This window comes from Paramormyrops kingsleyae, chromosome 19 (genome assembly GCF_048594095.1).
Source record: "Paramormyrops kingsleyae isolate MSU_618 chromosome 19, PKINGS_0.4, whole genome shotgun sequence".
NCBI classification, from domain to species: Eukaryota; Metazoa; Chordata; class Actinopteri; order Osteoglossiformes; family Mormyridae; genus Paramormyrops; species Paramormyrops kingsleyae.
Window position 1 is genome coordinate 22,181,099 of NC_132815.1, and position 17,767 is coordinate 22,198,865.

Genomic DNA, 17,767 nt, shown 5'->3' on the forward strand with positions numbered 1-17,767 from the left:
CACTCAAACAGCACAGCATACCTGGGATGAGAAGGTGCAGACCAGGAAGTCGGTCTGGGACAGGAAGTGGATGTCGAGGATCACGCCCCTCAGCGAGTTCTCTGTGTAGCGATTGGGCAGCCCAGCAGACCAGGAGATGGAGTTGTCGCTGATGAACTCGTAGTCCTGGTACCTATAGACACAGACACACTGAACTCAGCACTCACACCCCTCCAGCAGGCATGCTGCAGACCTCACAGGGGACTTGCTCTTGCACGCACTTGCTCTTGGCTTCCTGCAGCAGGGAGGGGTCGTCCGTGGCCAGGTACACACGCTTCCTGTCCACACGCATCCGCCGGGCCAGGTGCTCAAACTGCTCCTCCACGTGCACCATGTACTCCTCGATGGGGTGGAACGCCGCCTCCGTGCCTACCTTGTCTGTGCGACGCACGTGTACTCTACAGGAAGGAAAGTCGGTGGCATCACGATCCTGTGTGACTGACAGAATTAGGTACCCCCACACTCCCACGATGTCTGTGACAGGCGGGCAGCATTTGTGTGTCACAGAGAGAGCGGGACGGTGTGACGCAGGAAGAGGGCCCACTATACTTCTGTGTGTGAAGACAGTAAATCCATCTGAGGCAGAGAGAGGCAGCTGCAGTAACTGCTGGACCCCCAACTCCACCCTGTTGTGCATGTAAAGGACTCTCCAGCCATTACCCAGCATGCCAAGGGATCTTTCTCTCAGTCACATTGACCGATGACACTGGAGAGCACTGATACCGTGCAACACAGAATCAGAAATGAGAAGTTTTACAAATAAATGGTACACAGCGTCTTACCAAAGGGTACCAGCAGGGGGCATAGTGGTTAAGGGCTTGGGCAGTTAAAATCTTAGACAAAAAAATCGGAAAAAAGCACTTAACCGAAACATTCAGCCATATAAACAGGTGGGGGAAAAAAGTCACCATCTGAGTTGTGATCTGATCCCACCCCCCATGTACCAACAGAGGTCAGATGGAGTTCTGATTCGGTTGTGGCTAGTACTGGTTCCCATCCTTGCTTAAAAGCAGTACTCCACTCAGAGCACCTCAAACCTACTCCATGTGCCTGAGGTGTAATGCAACGATGCCACATTACTCTCTGCAAACCAAAGGACTGACCTCACACATATGGTACCATACATCCATACACATCCCAGTAACAGAGGACTGAAGAGTCAAACCAGGAGAATGAGAGGGGGTCCTGTGCTGTGGGTTCCCCCGGGGTTTTGCGAGACCTGTACCTACACCTTGATGTCTTTCTTGAGCACCGACAACCTTTTAAGTGTAAGAATTAAAAACCAATCAGAAGCCAGAAGAATTTACTCAGAGACACAGTCAAGCAGCAGCGTGGCTTCCTGATCCCATGCTGACATCGATTTCAGTCCTTCTCACTGGACGGTATTGATTCCGTTCAATAGAGACTGCTTGTCTCTCCAAGGCCATTACAGGCCATGTATCACATAGAGGTGTCAAACGGGAACATTATGTACCTAAAAGAATACACTCAGTCCGCCCTGGTCCCCCGTCCCGCTCCCTGACTATAACAAAAATCTACATTCATCTACAGTTATCTTCGGTGTATTTAAAGGCTGTTCCTCTGCCACATTAATGGGAAATATTTCCAACAATACGCCAGCTACCTCTGAGTACAGAAAGCATTTCCTTTGTTATGATCTAAGTTGGGCTCCTGCTGTTTTCCATTTGCGTTGACGTGCTCTCGAACGAGACGTCCTCACCGCCGACGCCCCGCCCACTCCGTCGCACAGAAGCATCTATGTAAAGACACAAATCTCTCTCGAAATTGGCTGCTACCATTTCCTGTGCTCTGTACAGCAGCAGTGCCGTCAGATCGAGAATTACAGTAATCCTGAATGTGTCAAAACACCTACTAGGGTGATTCAATGGCGCCTACAATAGATGTACATCGGAGAGGATGATACCCAGTTGTATTTTGCCACTGCGTTAACATTCATGGCAGGTAAACTGCAGAACGGGCTTGTTTAACAAGTAAGAGACACACTTTGGCAAGCGTGTATGCAGGATGGGGGGCCCACTGTCTGTGCAGACCCCGCATGGGGGGCCCCACTGTCTGTGCAGACCCCGCATGGGGGGCCCCACTGTCTGTGCAGACCCCGCATGGGGGGCCCCACTGTCTGTGCAGACCCCAAATAGGGGGCCCACTGTCTGTGCAGACCCCGCATGGGGGGCCCCACTGTCTGTGCAGACCCCAGATGGGGGGCCCACTGTCTGTGCAGACCCCAGATGGGGGGCCCACTGTCTGTGCAGACCCCGCATGGGGGGCCCACTGTCTGTGCAGACCCCGCATGGGGGGCCCACTGTCTGTGCAGACCCCAGATGGGGGGCCCACTGTCTGTGCAGACCCCGCATGGGGGGCCCCACTGTCTGTGCAGACCCCAGATGGGGGGCCCACTGTCTGTGCAGACCCCGCATGGGGGGCCCACTGTCTGTGCAGACCCCGCATGGGGGGCCCCACTGTCTGTGCAGACCCCGGATGGGGGGCTCACTGTCTGTGCAGACCCCGGATGGGACACTAATCCATTGCTCATTGCTGGGCACTCGGATGAGGACATTCCCTCAGAAACACGGAGCATCCAGGACATGGGAACAACATGGCATGAATCGAACCCTCAACCCTGCCTGTCACAGTACACTGGTTTGTAGACAGACGTGTTGTCTTGCACACTGATTCCACAATCGCTGTGCAATTCAGGCAGGGGAATTAGAGAAGTGAGCGGTCCGATGGCCCCCACTTGTGCAGGGAGGGTGGGTTGTGGGCTTATTAAGCAGTACCTGTGTGGGCCTGAAGGACCGGGGGATGCGTGTGTGTGCGTGGGAGCATGAGCGTGTGTGTGGGCGCGTGTGATCAGGCAGCGGCTCCCCGGGACGCTCAGCCGAGCAACAAGCGCCTTTATTTCCTTTGTAAATTAAACTCAAATTGAAATGTGGAGCCGGAGGCATTGGCCGCGGGACCGAGCGAGACTGGAGGAGGAGAGGGAGGGTGGGGGCACGCTGGGGGGGGGGGGGGGGTGGGGGACTCTCACTGGTCTTCCATAAGCGGGACTCCGTGTCCCCCCCCCACATGTCCGCCCCCTACTGCATCGCTGTTCCCACACTTACATTACTTGTTTCCATTTTTTTCCCCCCAGAGCCAAGTCGGCTATTCCTGGCAAACCCGAGGTGTGCTGGGCTACTTACAGCCAGGCAGAAATAATCAATACCCGCACGGATGCCGGGGGCCTTTTCTGTAGGGCTGCAAGTACAGTGAGATCACGGGGAGCCCTCCCCCCCCCGCCACCGCCAGCCACCCCCCAACCCAGACTGAGCTCCGTTGAGAATGCCAGAGTTGATTCTCAGAGATTCAGTCCAAACGCATGGGGAACAGCGTCAAGTCGTTTGCTCCCGGGATGGGGGAGAGCTATCCGCCGCCGGGCCTTTCCGTGTCGTTATGCGGTTTGAAGCGATGCCTTCGCAGTTCAGCCAGTTACTATGGGAACCCGAACAACTGCAGGGAAGTTTTGCAAATTCAAATCAATTTGTTGCATGGCTGTTAGCTTTTCTTTTTTAAATCGCATTGTAAAATAACACGATTTCGGGTTACTTTAGTCTACGTGTCAGAAGCATAAGAGTGCCCGTCTCACCCCCAGCAATGTCACCTTGAAGCTGGGGGGTACAGCGAATAAGACACCTCCCCACACTGCACATTTTCCACACTGCGCTAAATGCTAATTCAGTTGCAGCAGACTGATTCAGCCGATCAGCTGTGAGAAATCAGCAGCCATTGTTGTGACCTATGAGATATTCATGACATGAATATAAAAACGAATTAATACCGATAGTACATCTTTAGTTATTGCTTTATTTCATTTTACTTCAGGAATTAATTTTTGGGGGGTTTCATTAATTTCTACTGGTGTGCAACCGTGCACCTTGGGTTGGTCTGGGAACTGATCTGCAAAGCAAATGGCCTCGTCAAATCATAAACAAATAAACAAACATTTATCCGTTTTAGGCAACATGTGCTTTAAGTAAAAAGCAGAAGATGGTACTAATAATGAGGTACCTTCAATTACACCGTCACCCTCTTCCCTAACCCCATTATGTCATGGAAATGATCTGAAAGTTGAAATGAAAACTTCAGACTGAATACATTTCAACCCGGAACAAAAGTGGCTGGAAAGAGACTCCATTACAATGACGAAACTGTCACTCTGAGTCACATAATATATACCTTTAAACAGACTTCATAGTCATGCAAAACACTCTCTTGGTATTTATGTGTTTTTTTTGCCTCATTTTATTGTTTTCGGTCCAGAAAAATGACTCCTATTATAAGTGGGACCTGGAATCAGATCTGGGGCTAAATTAATTCCAGAGGTGTCACAAAAATGTATGTCGGGTGAGGAAACGGACATGTGCTTTTAGAGGGTTAATAACCCAACGCTTCATGGAGGAACAGGGGGGGGGGGTATAATGTTAAAGGGTTTTTTGGCTGAAATGACAGAATTTCATATAGCCGTGACACTGAAGGAGGCAGAGGCCCCACACCCTGCCTGGCTATTAATGGGGGGGTGGGGGGGGGGAATTCTCACCCGACGATGGGATGCTTGAAGCCCAGCTTCTTGGTAGTCTCCTGGATCTCCTTCTCCAGCCAGGCCTGAGGCCGGTTCAGGTATTTCACAAACTGTGAGACCCACCAGACGGACGGGTCGCCGTGGAGACGGTGCAGCCGGTCGGCCAGGTCTTCGGGGATGGCCAGGGGCAGGTAGGGAGGCCGTGGGTGCAGGCTGTCCACAATGGGCAGCTCTATCACCTGCACGTTCCGGTCATTATCTTCACCTGTAGGGGGCAGTATTTAGCTGAGCAACTCATAAAATTGTTAACACAAGAACAGCCATATTGTTTGGTCAATTTTAATAAATATATGAATCCATTGTCTGCTGACTGGATGGGTGATTCAGCGTTTTAGACGTAAAGACAGGAGAGGTTCCAGAGGCAGGACATTTAGCTCTCCTCTATTTCTGTCTCGGCAATGAAATTTGACTTGTGGACGGGGGGCACAGGGATGGGGGAGGGGGTGAGGGGGTGGGACTTATCTGGATACTGCTCTGGGGTCGTGTCAGTGCATCTTTGTCATGCATTATGTATGGGGGGTCAATCCTCAAACAAAAAAGCAAGCAAACAAGCCTGCAAACAAACAGATATTCAGACGCACACCCCGAACAGGAGAGCACACACAGGGTTACTGGCCCTCTTCACAAGCATGTGAAAAAAGCTGCCCAATAAACACTGCTAACAGAGCTGAACCCCCCACCTCAGGTGGCTTCAGTATGATGAGGGGAGGGTCTCTGCCTCACTATAACACTCACCCTCATCAGCCCATGAGGAGCATGGGGGTCATCCCTCTCCCACTGAGCCAGAAGGACGGGCAATGTGGACCCCTCCCCCCCCGAAAAAAAATGGGGGGGTGTCTGCTTTGCATCCCCCCCCCACAAAGAGATGAAGCCATGAGCTTTCTTGATATCTTCACATCTTTATCCTCTGTCAACGTCTCGCGATCCTATGTGACCCCCCCCCCCCCCGCCATACTCCCGACTGACCATTTCCATTTCTGGCCCCAGTATTGAATATCCGGCTCAATTTCACGGGTGAGTCTCCTTCTGATCAGGGGAGAGAGGTTTACAGACCTCCTGCACAAAAGCACAGAGCCAGGGAGCAGGAGCCACAGCAGGAGGACAGTCACAGTCAGCCCGAGCGCCAAGGTGACTCGCTTCAGGTGACACCGGGCTTGTCCAGAAGGTCTGTGGGGGTCCGGGGGGGGGGACTTACCAGACCAATGGCCCGTGGAAGAACCAGTGCGGTCCGTGCAGGTGTCGCTGACGGGCCGGAACACGGTCTCCCAGCCGCCGGTGGCGTAGCGCCAGTTGTGTGACTCCAGGATGAGGGTGCGCCGCGTTCCATAGGCGATCATGAAGCAGTAGACCACGTGGTGCAGCTGGCAGCCATAGCCGCAGCCCTTGTTGATGTTGCAGACCAGCTTGCGAGCTTTGCTGCAGTCCTGTGGGTTCTGGGGGGGGGTAGGGGGTGGGACAGAACTTTAGCCGTGGGTGAGCAGCCTGCGGGTCACACCCCCAGGGGGTTACAGCTGCAGACACTGAAGATAATAACAGGACGTTTGGTTTGATGTCCAGGGCAGTAGGTGACCAAGGAGAGCAGGTCTAGACCGGATTGCAGATAAGTCCTGGGGGGGGGGAGGGGGGATTTAGGGCCGCTGAGCCCAGGAAGGACTTCCCGAGGAGGAGAAGGGATTCATGGGGCGTGACGAGCCAGGGACGGCTGTTTGGGAGATGGAGCAGCGATTCCTCATCAGTGACAGGCTCCATATCAGTGCCCCACCCCGCCTCCCCGCTGGGGGCAGTCATACGGCATGCTCCATCACTCATGGGGCCCCATCGGACGTGTGAGCGGGCGCCAGGCCTGGCTCTCCCTAACAAGCCTGGGAGTGAGGGACCGGGGAGGGCAGCCTGACCCCAAGCGTGGGAGCCCATACCCCAGCTGCTGTCACTGAGTTATTGGATTTCCGCCTCAGTCAGATACCCCTGAGCGGACATGATTTACACAGTCTGACACAGATGGGGGGTCTGTGAGGGGGCTCCCGACTGACCAGACATTTCACACAACAGCACCTTGCAGCCACTGCCCTTGATTTACCATCGGCCGGGTATCCCGGCCATTAATGAGGACAGCACACACATACTCTTACTATTCTCACAAAGCATCGCAGTCTCTCTATAAATGGGGCTCAGCTGTTTTGGACTGTCCACACCCCCCCCCCCCCCCAGCACAGCCCTCACTGCGCTGAGGTAATGAGATGTACAGTGGCCAGAGAAAGGACACCATCTTCGAGATGTGAGGCACCTTCCAGTCACAAAAGGTTATGCATAGAAGACAGGAATAAGATCCTTTAGTCCGGGGGGGGGGGGGGGGGGAAGAAAGAGGGGCTTACTGGGGATGGAAGGGACAGTAAACAAAAAGCAAAACAAGTGCCGGGTCACAGAAGGGCCACATCTGAGAGCTGGATGGGGCATCAGTGCCCACGTGTGTCTACTGGATGAGGGAAAACAGATTCCTGTCTTATATAATGACTGGTAATTAGGCACTGGCTAAGTGGATGGATGTGCCCATCACCTGATTTAGACCTGCTCTGGGACAACCCCCCCCCCCCCCCCACATACAAAAGGTCTAGAATTTGAATTTCCCAAAAGCACTTAGCCTGGTCAAACATGCTTTTGTTAAAATAACCTTAACTGCTTACAGGAACCGCTGCCATTAAGTATTGCGAATACCCATGTAAAGTTACATGGACGTACAGCCACTCGCAGAAGACGGTACTCATTAATATTTAAAAGGGGACGAAGGGGTTTGAGGTGAAGGACAGGGTTAGTGTTCGGGTTTGGTTAGGGCAGCGTTTACCAAGCTGGTCCTTGGGGACCCACAGTCAGCTCACGTTTTTGCTCCATCTCTGCTCCTGGTAGAGCAAAAATGTGGACCACCTGACAGGGAGCTCGGAGGAAGCAAAAGCATAGACCGGCTATGGGTCCTTGAGGACCAGACTGGAAAACACTGGGTTAGGGGAAGACATCTTCCATTGCCCCTCAAAACCAAAGGTCTACTGTTCACTGGGAGGAGAGAGATGCACCATCCATCATACTCATACTCTCCTCTGTTGCAGTTATTTGTTTTTTTTTTCCTGTTTAGCTTTGGGGTTTAGAACTAGGGTTAGTGACTAGTTACAGCAGCTAGTCTGAGGTGGGCAGGGCTCCTGATGTACCTGCAGATAAGTGATCCGGTTCTGCACCAGGCTGGACAGGTCCTTGGCCTCCTTCTCCCGCCAGTCCCCAGCGCCGTCCGCTTGGCTGAGGTAGTATAGATCCATCATGATGGACCTGCATTCACACAGACACCACAGGGGTCAGAGTTCAAACCCGGGGCTAAACAACACCGGCTTACGGATCGATTTTAAAGTTGGGCCAGGTCAAATTAAGACCCAGAAGAGTCCAAAAATCATGGGTGAAACTTCACAGAACATAGCGACTCCACACAGCATACAGAGACTTCACACAGCACAGAATGATTCTATACCACACAGCACAGAGAGACTCCACACAGCATACAGAGACTTCACACAGCACAGAATGATTGTATACCACACAGCACAGAGACTCCACACAGCATACAGAGACTTCACACAGCACAGAATGCTTCTATACTACACAGCACATAGAGACTCCACACAGCATACAGAGACTTCACACAGCAGAGAATGATTCTATACCACACAGCACACAGAGACTCCACACAGCACAGAATGATTCTATACCACACAGCACAGAGAGACTCCACACCACACAACACAGAGTGATTCTATACCACACAGCACACAGAGACTCCACACAGCATACAGAGACTTCACACAGCACAGAATGATTCTATACCACACAGCACAGAGACTCCACACAGCATACAGAGACTTCATACAGCACAGAATGATTCTATACTACGCAGCACAGAGAGACTCCACACCACACAACAGAGTGATTCTATACCACACAGCACACAGAGACTCCACACAGCATACAGAGACTTCACACAGCACAGAATGATTCTATACCACACAGCACACAGAGACTCCACACAGCATACAGAGACTTCACACAGCACAGAATGATTCTATAGCACACAGCAGAGAGACTCCACACAGCATACAGAGACTTCATACAGCACAGAATGATTCTATACCACGCAGCACAGACTCCACACCACACAACACAGAGTGATTCTATACCACACACCACACAGAGACTCCACACAGCATACAGAGACTCCACACAGCACAGAATGATTCTATACTACGCAGCACAGAGAGACTCCACACCACACAACACAGTGATTCTATACCACACAGCACACAGAGACTCCACACAGCATACAGATACTTCATACAGCACAGAATGATTCTATACCACGCAGCACAGAGAGACTCCACACAGCATACAGAGACTTCATACAGCACAGAATGATTCTATACCAGGCAGCACAGAGAGACTCCACACCACACAGCACAGAGAGACTATTCAGTCCAGCATCCACATTACTGTCGTACGTGTGACGTTGTGGAGGGCAGACTGAAGCCACCCTTAGTGTCTGAGAGTGGGGCAAATGGCCCACAGCGGGCTGAGGGATGAGACCCATCGCCAGCAGGCAGGTGGAGGAACCAAAGGATAAAGCGTCGTCACGCCACCCCGCTGAGGGAGGAGATGCGGACAGCCAGCCGTGCTGAGTGGCCAGACGGCTTCGGTTTCCTGCAGCTTGGCCGACCCAAAGAAGGCGTGACTGTTAGCGGGTTTTTTTTGTGTGTGGGGGGGGGGGGGGGCTCGCAGCACAGTGATTACAGGAGCAAATTGGGAGCAATTACCGCCTCACTACAATTAGCCAATAAATCAACAGACGAATAAGGCGGCTCCCCGGAAGACATGTTTTCTGGAGACTTCTGATTAGTATTCTCTCGCAGGCTTTGTTTCTCTAGGCCTCGAGTGGAGAGCCAGGCTTTCTGGGAGAAGCCGTACATGAGGAATTAGAAGCCAAACCGGATACTGTACAGCATACCGGATTCCCTGGGTACCGACGTGTATCTGCCAGTGTTACCTGCAAAGTGATTTACAACAATTCCCACCTGTCATGTTTATTTTCATGATTAATGCTTCTAATTCGTATGAAAATAAGAATAAGAAAGAATGAGAAATGAATATTACCCATCACAGAAATGCACATTGCTGACCTCCACCCTCCTAATGACCTGAACATTACTGACCTCCACCCCAATGACCTGAACATTACTGACCTCCACCCCAATGACCTGCGCTTTGCTGACCTTCACCCCAATGACCTGAACATTACTGACCTCCACCCCAATGACCTGCGCATTGCTGACCTTCACCCCAATGACCTGCACATTGCTGACCTCCACCCTCCTAATGACCTGAACATTGCTGACCTCCACCCCAATGACCTGCACATTGCTGACGTTCACCCCAATGACCTGCACATTGCTGACCTTCACCCTCCTAATGACCTGAACATTACTGACCTCCACCCCCTTAATGACCTGAACATTACTGACCTTCACCCCAATGACCTGCACATTGCTGACCTCCACCCTCCTAATGACCTGAACATTACTGACCTCCACCCTCCTAATGACCTGAACATTACTGACCTCCACCCCCTTAATGACCTGAACATTACTGACCTCCACCCCATTAATGACCTGAACATTACTGACCTTCACCCCAATGGCCTGCACATTGCTGACCTCCACCCTCCTAATGACCTGAACATTACTGACCTCCACCCCCTTAATGACCTGAACATTACTGACCTTCACCCCAATGACCTGCACATTGCTGACCTTCACCCCAATGACCTGCACATTGCTGACCTCCACCCTCCTAATGACCTGAACATTACTGACCTCCACCCTGACCTCCACCCTCCTAATGACCTGAACATTACTGACCTCCACCCCCTTAATGACCTGAACATTACTGACCTCCACCCCATTAATGACCTGAACATTACTGACCTTCACCCCAATGACCTGCACATTGCTGACCTCCACCCTCCTAATGACCTGCACATTGCTGACCTCCACCCTCCTAATGACCTGCACATTGCTGACCTCCACCCTCGTAATGACCAGAACATTACTGACCTCCACCCTCCTAATGACCTGCACATTGCTGACCTCCACCCTCCTAATGACCTGAACATTACTGACCTCCACCCTCCCAATGACCTGAGCACTGCTGACCTCCACCCCCTTAATGACCTGAGAATTTCTGAGCTTGTCTGATTATAATGGCCCCCATCCCAGCACAGCCCCCGGTCATGGCTGACCTCTGGTGGTGACCTAAGTCCTGCAGCAGCAAGTCAGTGTGTCTCTGCAGGTCCGCCGCATTCAGGCTGCTCAGCTTCTTCACTTCGCTGCGTATGAAGTACCAGAACTCCCTCACCCCATTCTCAATCTTCCGACGGAGCACCTCCTGGCTCTTCCCGGGCCCTGCTGGGAAAAAGAGGGCAGCTGGAGTCACCGGGGCTGAGAGACTCTCATTGACGCAGCGCCGGCCCCCAGTCAGGGAGCGTGACCTCCACACGAAAACAAAAAGGACCCAGCCGTGCATCTTCCTCGCAGAGGCCCGCCTTGCGGGACACGACTCTGTACGCTCTCACAGCTACAGTATGACCTTGAATGTGTTTGGGCCTTTGAAGGCCAGCTGGCTCACTCTCCCGTTTATTCTAGAAAACATGTCTGGACAAAGGAAGCTCATCCGTATATGCCAAAAGCTCTGTCCCAGAACGAGGCCGGGCCGTGCGACTCAGGTTACCGTGAAGGACTTCTGGAGGGGATGCTCTGTGCCGGGAGTGAGTGGCTCTCGGGGATCGGAGGCTCTCTCGCCCTCCTTTCTCCTGCTGGCACAGGAGCAGGGGGTATTTTTAGCCCGACTGCCTGCCGTAGGAGTAACTTGCCCCGCCCCCTCATTTTATGGTTACCGAGGGATGCGCGATCCCACACCGCAAGGTCTTGTCTGAGACAAGTGATGCTATTGCCACCTGTCTGGAATCTTTGCAGTTTCTGAACACAACACTATTTCTTATAAATACACTCTTTACTCCCCACTGTGGGTCTCCAGAGTACTTGGCAAGCCTCAGAATGCACAGCCTCCTCAGTGATGGCATGGTCTCCAGGTTCATGAGGAGAAGAACATCACAAACTTTGGCACATCCACGGCGTGTCATTGATACCAAACAGAACTTTTTTGTTAGTGGTCAAAAACATAGAACAGCATCATCCAGCGAGTCTTTTGTAAGCTTAAAGCAACACTTTCTTCCAAGCTAACCCCCCACAAATACCATTTCAGTTCATTTCTCTTGCCGTTGAGGCTTTTTTGGGACTGCCTGTATGTAATTTTGGAGTAATTCCACTTCTGTGTTGTCTGAATGGACCGTTCTTCCGAAAGCTGTGCATTTGCCATACACTTCTTGAGGCCCTAATACTTAGCGAGTATTTCTGTGTGTTTTATGCAGCAGACTAACAGACCTGGGGAAGATCAAACTCGCCAGGTTTTTACCTTCATATAGGAAAGGGGTATGCAAACTTAAACCCAGTTATTAGTTTGTCAGCTCTATGACTAGAATAGCAACCACTCAAAAAGCTCACATCCATCATTTTTATTCTGTAAAAATGCACCAGTTCCTCTCACACACGATTGGTTGTTATAAACTCCTGGTTTTGACTTCATAGTAAAAATGGCACATTTCCCACAATATAGTGCGGCTTACACATATGTTCCAGCTGCTCGGTTCCTCTCACACCTTCTCCTCCATTCCTCCGCAGTTCTGCTTCCTCCCCCTGCCCGGGTGCATCGAGCTTCTCCTTACCATCCGTGGAAACCCTCTGGAAGTTGCTGATCTTCTCTTTGGCTCGGATCAGCTGCTCCTCCAGGGTGCGGAGGCGGCTGACTGCCATGGGGCCTGTCTCAGCTTGGCCCTCAGGTATCCTGGGGGGGGGGCAGGGGGTCAAGGGAGAGACTCTGTTTTAAATGGGAAAGGGGGCAGAGTGTGGAGGAGCGGTTATCAGCCTGGCTCCCGGGGGTCAGAGAGTGTGCTGTGATTCAGCCTATCTCAGCACTTCTAACTGTTAACTGGATGAATTTGACCTTCTGGCAAATTCTTTAGTGGTTAGAGATAAAACAGAAGCTGCTGACGGTGGCCGCACTGGGCCCCCCAGGAGCCGGGCTCAAACCCCTGTGTTGGTTTAGCTGTTCCTCCCCATCACAGACAGTGCAGATAAAACGGCCACAGACAAACCTCTGCAGACGACCCCCCCCCCCCCCCCGTTAGTGCGTCCAACATTAGCTCCGTGTTGGAACTTTTAACTGCAAGGCCCCGACGGCTCACGCTGCTGTTATATCTGGTGAAGACGAGCGGAAACGAAATCAACGCACAATGTCAGACATGGCGGGTGCTTTTCAGCAACCAAGGACGGGGTGAGCGAGCGGCCTGCGGAAATCAGACAACCGCGTGTGATCTGAGTATAAAGGCCAAGGCAATTTCCCATTCAGGCCTATTAACTAGTCTCCCCCCCACCCTCTATCCCCTCCCATTTCCACTCTATTTTCATCTCCCTGCTCTTACTTTTTCTCATTCTCTCTCCTCAAACACAAGGTATGCTCCCTGACACACACACACACACACAGACACACACACACACCACGGGTTCTCATGGGAGATCACTGAGAAACTGGTGCTTGGAAACACAGCTGGAAAACGTCCATCACACCTTTCTGGAAAGACACGACGCGTCGATCCCCTCCAAGCAAGGACCAATCATGGAAGCACTCATGCACTAGCTGGAAGGAAATGACCCTTGATTGGTGGAAGCCCCCTGTGGCACAGAGCTGGGACTTGACCGCCCTGTTACAGAGTGTCTGTCCTCCCGTGCAGATATGCCCCGGGCTGGGACAGCGTTCCCAGCAGACCCCGAGTCAGCCTCGTGAGTCACTTCACAAGAGAGAGTGTCTGCTAGGCGAACAGCTAGCTAAGAGAGGTATGTATGCTGTGGAAGGCCGCCTGCCCACAGAATGGCTCCGTGGGGAGGCCCCCAGCTGCTCCCAGAAGCACCCAGCAAGCATATCTGATTCTTCGGATAGTGTTGCTCAGTCACAGGGTAACTGGGGCAGCAATGGGAGCAGAATCAGAAAGGCATTATTTGCATCTTAGGGAGGGACTCTCCTGTTAGCAGCCGTTTTTTTTTTTTTGCAAACGCATTCAGGTTAAGTTCCTCACTCAAGAGCAAGCGCTCCAGCTGCTGCTCAGACCAGCAGTGTTTCCTCGTGGGAGTTTTACTTACACAAAAATGTGCTGAAGGCAGAATGAAAAATGATTGGTTCAGAGAGATAACCAATCACATTGAAGAGGAGGTGGGTCCAAGTAACTTGGGGAGGCAGGACCAATTAAATCAGATGTCTTGGTTCCGCCTCCTCTAGTTGCTTGGACCCACCTCCTCGACAATATGATTGGTTACCTCTCTGAACTAATCATTTTCTGTTCTGCCCTCAGAACATTTTTGTGGAACTAAAAACTCCCAGTTCCTCACACTTTCTTCTACTTTCAATAAGAGGTGGGGACTTGCGTCACGGACTCCAGACACACGTTTCAAGATTCGCGACTCGACTCAGTAAAACTGATGGAAAGACTTGGACTCGACTTGGACTTGAGGACACATGACTCGAGAGTCTTGGACTCCCGATGTTTTGACTCGAGACTTGATTCGGACTTGCAAACGAGTGACGTGTTCCCATCCCTGCTCACAGTCCTGATGCATGCATGCTGCTCCACTGTGTCCCGCTGGACAAGCACTGGACCTCGGATTTGAAAGTGACAGCTTCTAGCTCCAAGCTAGACTCCTTAAACCTTAGCCCTCCCAAAGGACCTCCTGCATTATACTGCTTCCATCCAATGAAAATGAGCCAATTAGAGGTTTAAGAAATGTATTTCAATACAGAGGCTATGTGGCCTTGGAGGAGGCGAGCTCTGTGAGAGCATCAGCACCCTGTGAGGGAGCTCACTGACAAAGCAGTGGAAAATCACCCTCATTCACACATACTCACAATTCAATTGTGTGTCATAGTTATTGCAAGATTAAAAGCAAGCTAATCTGATTTCGGAAGAGGTAGAAATCTGGACAACAATAACTGTTTAATTAGATGTATAGTGGATTAAATTAGAACAGCAGAAGATAGGCTGATATACTCGCAGTGTCAGGAAGTCACAGTGGGACGAGGGCACCTAACTAGCATTGAAAATCCAAGTACCTCTGATGGAATGCTGTACTGTTTATCTTCTCCCACAATCCGAAAATGCGTCTGAACTGAAAAAAGAGGCAGTCACACGAAACCATTGTTTTATTAAAACAACAGCAGATGTAAAAAGGGTAACGTCCCACCACAGTGCAGGAAATGGAAACCTGTCTGTTGTGACAAATTAGTAGCCCGAGGTGCCTGCGCTGTAGTTAAATAAAGGCTTGGCTGTTTGTTTTCCGCGGCCCATCGGAGAGCCTCCCAGGCGCCATCCCCGGCCACCGTGTCCCATGAACAGAACGCCGTGCTCCAGGACCACCGGCGATGGGATGACGGATGAAACTCCCCACAGGTCCAGCTCTCATTCTTTACTTTCAGCAAATTGAATTTGATCCCACACTGATTTCACAATCCCGGCGCCTAAACGAAGCACAAACTCACAGGCGCTCCGAAGGAGACGCCGTTCACACGCATGTCTGAGGAACTCCTCAGGTCCGTGGTGGAGGACCAGCAGGAGCGACGCGCTTCCTCCGCGAATCGTGCCGAAGACCCACATTCTGACGTGCTACATGCTGCCCGACAACCCGTCAGTCCGATCGCGCCAACTCTATGTCCACTGACAGCAGGGGGCGCCACCCAGTCACTGGTATACTAACCTTCTAAGGAGCAAAGGAGAAAGTGTTTTTATGGTTGATTTTCTAGACTCTGGTCACACGGCCATACCTCAGGCGCTTCCCCCCCATCCATCATCCGGCCCCCACTACCCCTGTACCCCTAACGCCCCCATGCCATCCTGCCGCTGTCACTTAAACTCACCAGCCCCCAGCAGATGTCACTGTCCTTGCAGAGGGGGACCACCAAAGGTGCTGCACCCGTAGATGGATCTCCTGAGTGCTGCCCTCCCCTAAGTCTGCCTTTTTACAGTACTTGTGCTTTGGGGCAATCACGATTCATCACGATCTGCCAGGCTGATGCCCTGGGCTGCCTTGCCCTGTCACACAGCCTCTCTGTTACTGTAACCCCCCCTCTCCCCTTCCCCACCGCCCTCACGCTCGGCGGCAGTGACTGACATGCCGGCCAGGTGGTCCTGTGGATTTTTGGTTCCATCTAACAGTACCAGAGGGCTGTCTCAAAAGCTGTGTGTGTGGATTAGGTTTATATGTCCCCTACAATATACTGTAATAAAAACTTGTTTTCCAGGTCCCCACAAAGATCTGTGAACACAATCGAAAAACTAAAAATGCCAAAAGTCTCGTATTTTGTTTGGTTACTTATAGTTAAGGTTAGGAGTGGGTAGGGGTTAAGGGCGTCATGTTGGGATTAGAATTTTCCCCATAGAAATGAATGGATAGTCCCCACAAAGATATAACAACAAACCTGTGTGTGTGTGTGTGTGTCTGTGTGTGCGTGTGTGTAAGACCCTGGCTTCTACACTGCGGGGAGCAGTGTGTGGCTCAGTGAGTGAGGACACCGTGTCTGATCGGAAGGTTGCCGGATTAAATCCCATGGTGGTCACAATGATGTCACGGTCTGACCCGAGCAAGGCCCTTAACCTCGATTGCTCCAACGATACCGGCTTACCCTATTGGCTCAACTGTATGTTGCTTTGGATAAAAGCCAAAAAGGAGCCGAAGGAAGAGTGTCGGTAACAGCGAACAAGTCCCCTGCCCCCACCACCCCCACTGCAAACGTGCTGATTATGCAGTGAAAGAGCATGCCTTAGGTGAGCCTGGCAGGTGTCACCTGGCAACAGCGTGCACGTCAGGAGCTCGCCATGCCCCTAGGCCTGCCCAATCAGGGCCCCCCAGGCCACAGCGTACCCCTCAGCCTGACCAATCAGGCCCCCCCAGGCCACAGCGTACCCCTCAGCCTGACCAATCAGGCCCCCCCAGGCCACAGCATACCCCTCAGCCTTGCCAATCAGGGCCCCCCAGGCCATGGCATACCCCTCAGCCTGGCCAATCAGGGGCCCCCAGACCGTGGTGTGTGGTGAACCACCATGACGCTGCGCTGAGCTTGATTGCAGATTAAGGTAATGTGAGAGCAGCCCAATCAGAGCAAATTGGCACAAAGGTTGCGGGGAAATAATAGTATTCCTTGACATTTACATATTTCTTATTTCCTCCTGATATGCGCCTGCATCCCCGATGGATTATGCATGGTCAGGCATTCACTCCAGCATCCTCAGGATCGCGCCCAGAGACCGTGTCAGCATTGCTGGGCTGTTTACCAACCTCAGCTCATTGACTCCCAAAGGCCTCTGCACTCCATCGCTCCTCTGCATTCACCATCTCACCCTGACAGAAATTCCAACTAGTTTTCCACTAGAATATGGGGTCTTTGCACGACCAAAGTGCTCTGCACCACGACCCCCGGCAGATTTGAATAGAGCATTTCGCTGACCAGCATCTGTACCAATAAACCTGCCATGTGAGTGAAGCAGACCAGTTAAGGTGTCCAAGAACTAATTTGAAACTAACTGGTGACATTTCAGCTGGAATCTTCCCTGGGAACAAAATGAACATAACCTAAAGACTGAATTAACTTATAAACAGTGCAGGAATGTGAAGAAGTCTTAGGCAGTCAAAAGGAAATGTTTAAATATATTTATCTAGGTAGTAAGTGTGTATTTGTTCAGAAAAAAACAATGCAACATTAGAACCAATACGATTTAAGAGTAAGTCGATAAAAACGAACAATAATTTCTTCTGTTCTCCAAAAAGTTACCGATTTCTTGTTGGATGGCTAGAAGACAGCGCTTCAGTTCCCAAATCTCTCCTCAGGGGCACCTCAGCCATTCCATGTATT

At 51.6% G+C, this 17,767-nt stretch overlaps 2 protein-coding genes across 6 annotated transcripts in view; both read right to left on the minus strand.

Moving 5' to 3' along the window:
* fut8b (fucosyltransferase 8b (alpha (1,6) fucosyltransferase)) overlaps positions 1–17,767 on the minus strand; it is a 55,580-nt gene that overhangs the window by 3,129 nt on the left and 34,684 nt on the right. The window contains exons 3-9 of one of the 5 annotated variants that reach the window (XM_023806736.2): positions 12,441–12,658; positions 10,998–11,160; positions 7,873–7,987; positions 5,871–6,108; positions 4,634–4,880; positions 261–437; positions 22–172 (exon numbers count right to left, since the gene is read on the minus strand). In XM_023806736.2, coding sequence (XP_023662504.1) covers positions 22–172; positions 261–437; positions 4,634–4,880; positions 5,871–6,108; positions 7,873–7,987; positions 10,998–11,160; positions 12,441–12,658 — 1,309 coding nt within the window. Of the gene's footprint in view, positions 1–21; positions 173–260; positions 438–4,633; positions 4,881–5,870; positions 6,109–7,872; positions 7,988–10,997; positions 11,164–11,485; positions 11,542–12,440; positions 12,659–17,767 lie in introns of those variants that run through there. The other 4 variants (XM_023806735.2, XM_023806738.2, XM_023806737.2 and 1 more) reach the window with 4 other exon arrangements.
* Positions 7,994–10,990, minus strand: LOC140581193 (uncharacterized). The gene is made up of 3 exons (XM_072703066.1): positions 10,981–10,990; positions 10,510–10,949; positions 7,994–10,479 (listed from the first exon to the last, which is right to left on the minus strand). The coding sequence occupies exons 1-3, from the start codon at positions 10,988–10,990 to the stop codon at positions 9,850–9,852; spliced, it is 1,080 nt and encodes a 359-aa protein (XP_072559167.1). The 3' UTR covers positions 7,994–9,849.